The sequence below is a fragment of the Malania oleifera genome, chromosome 11 (genome assembly GCF_029873635.1).
Source record: "Malania oleifera isolate guangnan ecotype guangnan chromosome 11, ASM2987363v1, whole genome shotgun sequence".
Taxonomy (NCBI): Eukaryota; Viridiplantae; Streptophyta; class Magnoliopsida; order Santalales; family Ximeniaceae; genus Malania; species Malania oleifera.
The window spans coordinates 90,888,289-90,899,741 of NC_080427.1; the positions used below are offsets into that span (position 1 = coordinate 90,888,289).

An 11,453-nucleotide genomic window follows, 5' to 3' on the forward strand; every position below is an offset into this window, starting at 1 on the left:
AATTGGGCCTTCTTCGTCCCGCAACAAGAGTGTGTAAAGGTTGAGGTTAGCCCTCCTTTAATTTGACCTGATTGTAACCGGTGTCATTCCACACGTTAAGTGAGTATTAGTGGAATTTTCGGGCTTGCGAGCTAGAGGCGGGGACGTAAGCACAGTTGACCGAACCTCGTTAACATATCGTGTGTGCACTTTACATTTTCGCAATTTATATTCTTACACATATATGTTATTCTGTAAATGCTGAGCGTGATTTAATTTCTGCACATTTTATTTATCTACAAATTTGAGATTTCATAAACAGATCTTAGGTTGTGTATTACTGCTTGTGAAATTGAAATCAATTTAAAAAGTTCTAAATACCTAATTCACCCCTCTTTTGGGAATACACCAATTCTAACATTAAGTGCATATTTTTCTTTAAGAGAACTTTGGAACATTTTATTACTAATTATAAATTTCTTATTTATTTTCCAAACCGCGAATTTGCCAATTTACCTTGCCACTTTCTTTAACACTTTTGGATTTTACCTCTAAACTCTCTCTCTCTCTCTCTCTCTCTCTCTCTCTATATATATATATATATATATTCACTTGCAATTCGTTCAGTTTGGGTAGTATTACTGCTCCTTTTTTACTGCCTGGTTTACAGTAAATCTTTTTTACTTTTGGGGTCTACGTCTGTCCCTAGCTTGCCTTTTAAGTCTCATCTTTTTATTGGCTGACGGCTCCCCCTATTAATCATCATCATTGTTTGCGACCTCAACTTGCAAATTTTTTTACGCTAGAGGTCACTTCACCGCATTCAAGTCAATATAAAGGGTGCTCCCCTCAGACACGGGCATACAAAGCACGTATCAACTCCTCCATTTTTATACCAGCTCAAACCTTCTCGCTGGCAAAAAAACCATGGAGTACGAAATAACAGGCCTGCTTTTAGGCATATTAGTGCTATGGATTACATGGGATTTGGTCAGGGAGCGTCACCACAGACCACTGGAGGAGCTACGCAGGCTGCCACCGGGACCACGGCGGTGGCCGGTGGTCGGCAACATATTTCAGTTGGGCCAACCCCCACACAAATCCTTCGCCGAACTGGCCCGCAAGCACGGTCCAATCATGACACTCTGGCTGGGCTCCATGTGCACCGTCGTAATCTCCTCCAGTGAAATGGCTCGCGACATGTTCAAGAACCACGACGTCGTTTTAGCTGGCCGGAAGATCTACGAGGCCATGAAAGGCGACCACAGCAACGACGGCTCCCTCATAACCGCCCAGTACGGGCCCCACTGGCGCATGCTTAGGCGGCTGTGCACAGCCGAGATATTCCAGCCGAGTCGACTCGACGCCATGCGGGCGGCACGTGACCGGTGCATCGACCGGATGGTCCGGTTCGTGGCGGAGGCAGGCGCAGATGGGACGGCACCGGTGGACGTGGGCAGGTTCTTCTTCTTAATGTCTTTTAACCTCGTCGGGAATCTCATGTTCTCGAAGGACTTATGCGACCCGACGTCGGATCGGGGAGCTGCGTTCTTCTACCACGCAGGGAAGGTGATGGAGTGGGCGGGGAAGCCGAACGTTGCAGACTTTTTGCCCATTTTGAGACGGGTCGACCCGCAAGGGATAAGGAAGACGACCCAGTTTCATGTCGAGCAAGCCTTTGAGATTGCGGGTGGGTTCATTAAGGAAAGGGTCGATGGAAATGGGGGTGGTGAGAGAAAGGGGAAGGACTACTTGGATGTGCTTCTGGAGTTTGGTGGTGATGGCGAGGAGCCCTTGAGTCTCTCTTCCAGAACAATCAACGTCATAATCTTTGTAAGCTTTCTCTTGACCTGTGCTCACTTTTATGTTTAAACTGGCGCGCATTGAAGAAAAAAAATATTGATTAATTTGGAAGCCGTTGATCAAATCATTATATATTTTTGATTTTTTTTAATTTGGAGCAATCTCTTAAAGATACCTTCTTTAAGATTTTAAAATTTTTAATTTTTCTTTTAAAATTTAAAAAGTTCCACACTCATATTTTTGAGATATTTATACTTTTAAGTTTTTATTTTTATTATTATTTTCAGGAAAGGTATGTAAAAGCTTTTAAAAAACTTTAAAGGGGATGTTGAAAATTTTTTAAATTTGAAGGAAAGATTTTTGTATTTTTACTTAATCTGAAAGAAAGTATATTTTAGTATTTACTAGTTAACTATTCACTCGATTGATAAATTTTCAGATTGATTAATTGGATTTCCCAAAATGTCTATTTAAATTAATTAAAAATACTTTTGCGATTTAAATTATAGGAATTTTTATATTATTCTCGATAGTTTTTTAATTAATAATATATTATTAATGATTTACCTTTCCTTTTTGTCTCATTTATTTTTGGCTCCAAACTTATCAGAGGTTTTTTTCACTTGGGGAGTATATAGTGGCGATTTTGCTATATATAGTATGTATGATTGACTTTGACACCACTAAAATCACTTAAATTATTTATATTCATTTTTTTATAAAAATATTTCTACATGTACATGCATAATTTTAGGGAAAAGATAATAACAAATGGCAATATACACTCAACTAATGTTTGAGTATGAATTTTGATATTTGACTTTGTATTAGTTTGGATTTGAAATAAACTTAAAAAATTTTACTTTATTTTTTTCAAACCTATAGAAATTTAAATATTAAGAAGAGCTAATTTCACCAAAAATAAGTCCTTAAAATTCAATTAAAATGACTGTTCTATATTCTTAAGCTTATAAACTAATAACACATGCTCACCTAACTCAATACCCTCTCAAATTATGTGTACAATTAAAAATTATGTGTATATATATATGTACATAGGGTTAATAAAACTTAATTCACATGTCCGTTTTACGGTCCATGTGACTAATTTCGCGTCCCTTGAAGTCGACCCCATAACTCCAAAGGGAGGTAAATTTCAAGATTTCAGGGGCGAAAACAAACTCGAAAGGGTCTGAACACCTGACCTCGTGAGAGAGTCCCGTAACTTACACTACGACTTAAACCACACCCCGAGGGTATTTAAAAAGTATATCTTGATACGATCAGGAGATGTTCAAATATTACTGTTTATCAGGAGATGTTCACCGCGGGGACCGACACAACCACAAGCACATTGGAGTGGGCGATGACCGAGCTCCTCCGCAACCCACGCACCCTAACCAAAGTCCAAGCTGAGCTGAGGAGCGTCGGCGGCGGCCCACCTGACGGGAAGCTCACGGAAGACGACATAGAAAGCGTACCCTACCTCAGAGCAGTCATCAAGGAGACTTTGAGACTTCATCCGCCTCTCCCTTTCCTCGTCCCTCACATGGCCACGCAGATGTGCAAGATCCAAGGCTACTACATCCCCAAAAAGACACAAATTCTGGTGAATGTATGGGCCATTGGGCGTGACCCCAAGACGTGGGAAGACCCTCGAGAGTTCAAGCCAGAGAGGTTCTTGGAGCCCAACACGCAGCTGGATTTTAAGGGACACCATTTTCAGTTCATACCGTTTGGGTCCGGGCGGCGAATGTGTCCCGCGGTTCCGCTCGCCTCGCGCGTGCTCCCGCTGGCTCTGGGATCTCTCTTGCGGCACTTTGATTGGGTTCTGGCCGACGGGCTTAAGCCGGAGGACATGGACATGACCGAAAGAATGGGGATAACGCTCAGGAAATCTGTTCCCTTGAGGGCTATACCAGTTCCGCAGAGAGTTAAAAAGTGACTCTAATAAAAGAGACTATATATATATATATATATATATATATATATATATATATATATATGTGCAGAAGTTGGTGCATAGCATAGATTCCTGTGCACGTTAACAGAAGTTGGTGCATATATTATATATAGCATCGATGCTGTGCATGTTAAGATTTTATCAAGTGTGGTGACAAAGAGTGTGCCATGTACATATTAAATCTAGCAATGAATTAAACAAGCCAACTAGCATCTCTCTGTGTCATTTCGGAAATATCTTGTTAATTAACATGGCCTTGTTTCATGTGTTGAATCTTATATATACCTATATAATTTTATTGCGGACACCAAATTTTGTACCAAGCAAAAAATTTATAATTAATTAAAAGATAAAATGTATTAATTAGTCATGAAACAATTAATTGAGATATTTTCACCTTTCTCTAGATAACGACTTGTGCAAATACAAATTTAGACTTTTAATTTCACTAGCTGGGCGTTTAATTGCTTTACTTTGATTAATGGAAAATTATCCTTAATCAGTTTAAGGAATGTTGCTTGGGACATATTGAAGTTTATATCCAAACACTCTTATGTGACCAAGAAGGTTTACTTGTCTCTAAAGAGCAATTTTGGAAATGGGATACTAGGGCGACATGTAACCTTCCTTTTGGCCTATAAAATAGACGATATAACCACTCCCACAAAACATACAATTGCAAAGATGAGGAATGTCGCGACGTCTCGGAGCGGGTGCCTTGGGGCCACAAGGGAATATGATATATGATGTTGAAAATTTTGGATTTTGGGAGTCGTCACTATAACTTATTTTTCCTTGGTACGGTTAAGACATTTAATTACTACTCATTTAATTGGTCAATAGACTAAACCTAGGTCAACAAACTAGTAGTTCTGGTCTGCGTATACCATGATTGGGATCAGGAGTTCTGTTATGCGAGGGGAAGGTATTCGCACCCCCTACACACTTGCTCTATGAACGGTACCTAATTAATTATGACTTATCCCCAAATTGAATTTAGTAACCTTTTAACTAAATCTTTTTGAAACAAACAAACAAATAAATGAATAAATGTACAAAATTAAGAGGAGATTAAAAAATCTTGGTGTGAGTTAGGAATGTCTAATAAGACCTCCAAAAGAGGGGATCTTGTTAGAAAAATCTCCCTCAGAGCCGATACATGTGAGGTCTAAAAATACCCCATTGAACTTTTTAAAATCACATGGACATACCCACATAAAAATCAAGAAAATCATCAAAAAGTGTCTTTTGAAATATTCCCATATTTTTCAAAATATTTTTAAAATTTTTCTATAATTTGTCAATCTTTTTCTAAAAATTTTCTCAAATTTTTAAAGACTTTTCATCATTTTTATGGTAAAAAACCATATCATATGGTACAATACAAGAGAACCTAGTTTAACTTAGAAATGTCCAATATGCAATGAATTAGATTTTTAGAACATGCATGTATTGATCAGCAAACCAAAGCCATATTGATTTCAATCAAAAAATGAGCAGTTTGAAAGCTATCCCAAGTATAGTAGTTCTGTTGTGCAATACTTAGCCCAAGAGCCAGATCATCTCTTCAGGGAATGCAGTTTAAATTCTAAATTTTACGTATTTCCAATCGAAAATGCAAAGTTACTAAATTCAGTTCAAATCTGGGGTTTTTTGGATTTGTGAGATTTCTTTCGACAAATTAAATAAGCATGCAATTTAAACTCTAAACCCTAACATGCACTAAATATAATAACGAGAAATGGAAATCCTACGTCTAATCAGGAAGAAATTAAAACACGCATTGAAATTCAGAATAAAAACTAAAGGCGAGAACTTTCCTACTTAATTAAAGCATGTAAGACTCATAACGCAACTAATTTTGAGTAACACTAATTTAAGTGCAATTAAGAACTGAAATAGGAATCCAAGACTTCAAGAACTAAACCATAAACGGAACACGAAAAAAATTGGACTTTAATAATATTAAACTAAATCGAACTCAAGCAAAATTTAAATCCTAAGAAGATTTTTTTTCTTTTTTTATTTTTCTCTTTTCCTTTTTCAATAAACTAAACCAAACTCTAATTGATTAAAAATTAAGTAAGTAAACAAATTTAAATTTAATGCTAATATTAATTTATAAGAAGAAGAAAATAATTATTTTAAATAATAGCACCCAAACAAACTTCAAAGATTAAAACTTTAAATAAAATTCCACCAAAAAAATACAATTATTTAATCAATTAAAAGCAGGAAAAATAAACTAAAAGAAAAGAGAAAGAAAAGAGAGAGAGAGAAAGAGGGAGAGAGAGAGAGAGAGAGAGAGAGAGAGAGAGAGAGAGAGAGAGAGAGAGAGAGAGAGAATGGTGGTTGGCCGTGGGGTTGATGCAGTAGTTGTGGCTTAGGTGGAACAATCAAGGACATGGAGCAGCAGGACTTCTGATCAAGGGAGACTCTCGGGTGGCTAGTTGTGGTTGACAGCAGTAGTAAAGGAGTCTCGAGGTGGAAGCACAATGAGGCTAGCAGCGGGCAGTGGCTAGAGTGCAATAGTCGTGGGTGTGGCTGGACTTGGCTAGGATGGCTGGCAGTGGCTAGGGGAGACCCTCGTCATGGCAGCAGCAGCTGGGAAGAAGAAAGACGGTCGCAGTAGCAGCTAAGGATGGAGGAGCTCGGAGCAATAGTGTCGCAGCAATGGCGGCTCGGGTTGCAAGGAGAAGGAAGGTAAGAGGAAGAAAGAGAAGGGCCGAGAGAGAAGAGGGAAGGGGAAGAAGAAGGAAGAAGAGGGAGAGGAGATATAGAGAAGAGGAGAAGAGAATAGAAAGGAAAGAGAAGGAGAAGGGGGTCTGTGGGGGCAGGTCTCGAATGAAAAAAAAAAAATTTATAAGGGAGGGGGGAATGCTCTACGCTTGGCCACGAGACCCGGACAAGAGAGACCCGACCCAGCTGCATTGCCGGGTGATATCAAGTGACTTTTTTTTTTTTAAAGTTTTTTCTTTTCCTTCTTTTTGTTTCTCGGAAAACAAGGGTGATTTTGACCCTTCTAAAGCTCGTTTCTCTCAAAACTCAAAACATGGAAGTTGTAGATAATCTTCTTATATTTCTCTAGAATTTTGAATCATCTCGATGAGAATTTGGACAGAAAAGTTATGCATGAATTACGAATTGATGTCGTTTTTAGTTCCCGATAATTTTCCTATGATAAAAAAATGCTAAAAATTCATAAATTACTCAATAAAACCCAAATATTATAAATAAAACACCATGTTAAAAATATTGAGAGTAATTAAGTATTTATTTAAAAATATAAGCCCCAATGCATAAATTAAAACGCCTAATTATGCAGTTTAAGTGCAATCACACCCCCCTAACTAATGTTTTGCTAGTCTCTAACAAATAACGTGAATGATTTCAAAGGCGGTATCCACAAATACTAACTCCAGCAAACATAAAATTAATGTCAATGCCACACAACCATACCATTTCACATACAAGAATATAACTGAATTTCATACAAGCTCGTTCATATTCAATGCACACAACTCCAAAGCACGTCACTCGTGCAAGTTTCATCATTATATAGAATTTAAAAACAGTATACTCACATGAATCTAACCAGCGATGCAATTCAGAGTTAATGCGATTGTATAAGTTCGAGTATAAATAGGTAAAATCTTAAGGAATATGTGATGTGTGTGACTCATTACACCTAGAATACCAATGGATACCTACAGAACGGTTGTTTTGATTCAGCCTAACTGGTATACCCTCAAAAGCACTCAAAAAATATAGGTTCACTCATCATATGTGAAGAGAAGTGTCACGATCAAACATCTCACATATTGCAAGGAACAAATGCTAAGTATATGGACTGGACTAGTCTGAAAAGGATCTAACCTATCTGTAAGGTGTCGGGTCCTTCACCCTAGCATCTTCTCACCTACTTGATATGTCCAATCGAGACTACCCTAGATCAACTTATTTACAAACTCGGCGTGAATACATCTGAGGTATCGAATGATTGAAGAATTTTCATACATGGAGAACATGTGTCGTGTCCTTGACTTTTTATGGTATTTGTGCGAAGCAGGCTCATTTCATGTGCATTTCTATTTATTATTCTTTCTTTTGCTCATTCTTCAATTTCTATATTTTCTTGGTCAATTAAGACAATCATTACACTTCTTTTATTGTATTCATACCACCAATGGTAATTAAGCTCGAACAGTGGTCCATGAACTAAATCTATTTCTAGGGGTGGTTTAGCCTTCACATCTTGAGTAGGCTACAAGACCTAGGTTTCTATCTCCCCATTAGGTGTCATCTCTAGGCTAGCAAGTCAAAAATAGAGACTAGTGTACAAAGAATCATCCAGAAGAAAGGAGAATCAAGTCTCATGAACTATGATTTAATGTTAACACTCAAAAGGATGATAAATAGCTCAAGAATATCTCACAAGGTGTCATAGTCGCCACGGGTATTCTCTCAGTGCTCACAAGGAACCCTAAGTGCAATGAATCACGTGAATGTGTCTATTCAGTCTCATGAGATGTCATGTAAATACAATAATTTATATATCCAGATTAACACGAGTGTACTACCGATCAATTCCTCATGGAGTTATGAAATCATATAAAGAGAAACTACGCATAAATGACTCGAGTGTGTAGTTCTTAGGTTATATGCAAGTATGTGAAGGGTATAAGTCAGTGTTAATCATGGCATAATATTTTATCATCAATACTCTTTCTTTTTGTATTGTTTTGATTTTTTTTAATATAAAATCCAGAAAGAATACGTCTACAGTGTCATATGCAAATGCTCACCCCCCAACTAAAGTGGAACATTGTCCTCAATGTGTAAGCATAAGAGAGAATAGAAAAACCGTGCACATGTGAACAAACTAATAGAAAATCACTACCAACTAATGCTATAGAAAAAGAAAAGAAAGATGCAAATAAAAATAAATAAAATGAAAAGAAGAAAAATAAAAAAGAAAAATAGTAAAATAGAAAGGTCAGAGGACTCCCCTAGGGTCTTACAGAAGTAAAACCTCTTTATTGGGATTGAATGGAGTCATGAAGGGCTTTAAACACTATCCATTGACTGTGAAGTGGTCACCACTCTTTGGATCTACAATCTCTACCGCGCCATGAGAATGAATTTTTTCAACGACGTATGGGCCACCCAATCAGAACTTCAATTTCCCAGGAAATACATGCAATCTAGAATCCTAAAGAAGCACTTGCTGAAAGGGGACAAGTAGTTTTTCTTTGATTTTCTTGTTATGTAGCAACTTCATCCACTCCTTGGCTAAGCGAGCATTGTCGTAAGCTTCCCTCCTAGACTCTTCAAGCTCACATACTTGCAATTTCCTTAAACCCTTGGCATCATCAAGTGAAAAGTTAATTTGTTTTATAACCTATAAAGCACGATGCTGAATTTCAACAAGTAAATGACATGCCTTACCGTAAACTAACCTGTAGGGAGACATCCCTGAGTTTGTCTTAAAAGCCATTCGGTAGGCCCAGAGTGCATCAACAAATTTTTATGACCAGTCTTTTCGATTAGGACGCACAGTTTTCTTAAGTATAATTTTGATCTCTCTATTGGCCAACTCAGCTTGACCATTTGTCTGAGGGTGGTAGGGAGCAGAGACTTTATAGGTCATGCCATACTTTTGCATAAGTTTTTCAAAAGGTTTGTTACAAAAATGCAACCCTCCATCACTAATGTTCGCTTTGGGCATGCCAAAACATGCAAATAACTCCTTGAGAACAATCCTACGATCATTTGTTCTACAAGGTATAACTTCCACCCATTTTGAAACATAGTCCACAGCAACTAAAATGTAGGAATGCCCAAAAGAGTTTAGGAATGGTCTCATAAAGTTAATTCCCCAACAGTCAAAAATTTCAAGAGTCAAAATGGGGGACATAGGAACACATCTACGCACCAACTGATTAGAGCAATACTTAAACAGGTATGGATTATCAAAATAATAATGTCTTACCTCTGCAAGGAACTTATACTTATCCCGAGTTAACCAATGTTTTGGCATTCGGCCTATGACAAGGTAGTTCACAATATGTTAGAATTGGTGTATTCCCAAGAGGGGGGGTGAATTGGAATTTTCAATTCTAACACCTAGGTTAAATAAAATACTCGTATAAAACAACTTAGGGTCGGTCTATATAATTCCAAATGCGTGGATATAAAAGATATGTGGAAATTTAAATTAAGCGCATCATTCACATAATAACATATGCGTGTGGTAAATGTAAAGTGCAGAAATGTAAATAAACACACGATATGTTATCGAGGTTCGGCCAACTGTGCATACGTCCCCGCCTCAAGTTCGCAAGGTAGAGGATTCCACTAATAGCTCACTTAAGGGTGGAATGGCACCGTTTACAACCAGGTCAAATTAACACAGGGCTGACCTCAACCTTAACCAGGTCAATTAGCGGGGTTGACCTCAACCTACACGCCTTAACAGGACGACGCACCTAGCTTTCCTAACCAGGTCTAAGCCAATCCGGGACTATTCCAGGGCTAGTCTCCCTCTTCAGGCCCGTGCCTGGAAATACAACAGTATTTAAAATACAATCAAACGGTACAATGAATATGCTTTCAAGTAAAGCAGATGTGTATCCAAATACAAGCAATTACAAACACCACAATATGATTTAATATGTAAGCTCAGTGTGGTTTATGATGTCTACTCTCAAATAAATTTACTATTGTGTAATGCGTACGTGAGAGTGTCAATCAAGCAGTCTTTGTATCATAAGATATTCAGGCAAGATGTTCATACAAAGATACTAGCCAAACAAAATATATATGTATTACAGTGAGCGGATTTTCTCAATCGTATTATGCTCTAGTAATGTATATGTTTGGTTTGCAAAAGATATCTAATCTTTGTATTCAGCAAATAATATGTAGGTCAATGAATATTGCAACAAAGATCAATATCACATAAACAAATATCTTTTCAAAGTTATATCAAGATAGATGTCATAAGATACTTGGAAATGTTTTGAACAGATTTTGCAATCCAAAAATAAATATAAACTACACAAGATATTGCAATGAATGTGCAATACTTGGAAGTTTAATATAGGTCTTCTTAGGAGAGACTTATTAACAAAGTCCCCTAAGAATACTTGGGTTGGCTCTCAATTAAAATCGTTACAAACAACTACCACACTTGGGAGAGCAACCCTAGAAAACAACAACACTTAAATCACACTTACAAAATATATTTGAGTGGAAGATCTAGTAAGAATAAGTGTTGGAGACTCAATAAATGAGTATTATAAACTTTGGGATTTTCAAAGAATTTTTCTTAATTAGATATCCTAATCTCTTGCTAATTTTCTCAAATGATCTCATATATATAGGCATAGGAGAAAATATGACCGTTGGGGACCTATTGAGTATTATTAGGAAAGTTTAATGATGTTTAAAGCATTTTAACCCTGTTTAAAAAAATATTAACTGCGGTAAAAAATCAGGGCAACCCGAGAGGTCCGGTCGACTAGAAATGTTTCGGTCGACCAAGTCTCAAATGGTTCGGTCGACTAGGGGAGTTTTGAACTAAATGGTCGATCGACCGTATCGTTAATTCTGAAGCCTTTTTCATGGTTCGGTCGACCAGGACTGAAATGAACTAACTTGTCGGTCGACCGGATGAGGCGATTTTTCATATGTCCGAGGTTCGGTC

General features: G+C 37.5%; 1 protein-coding gene across 1 annotated transcript; it reads left to right on the forward strand.

The window, feature by feature from the left end:
- Positions 1 to 870: 870 nt before the first annotated feature.
- On the forward strand, positions 871 to 3,727 carry LOC131167628 (cytochrome P450 76A1). The gene is made up of 2 exons (XM_058126421.1): positions 871 to 1,812; positions 3,098 to 3,727. Exons 1-2 carry the CDS (start codon positions 907 to 909, stop codon positions 3,725 to 3,727), a joined length of 1,536 nt encoding a protein of 511 aa, XP_057982404.1. The 5' UTR covers positions 871 to 906.
- Positions 3,728 to 11,453: the final 7,726 nt, after the last annotated feature.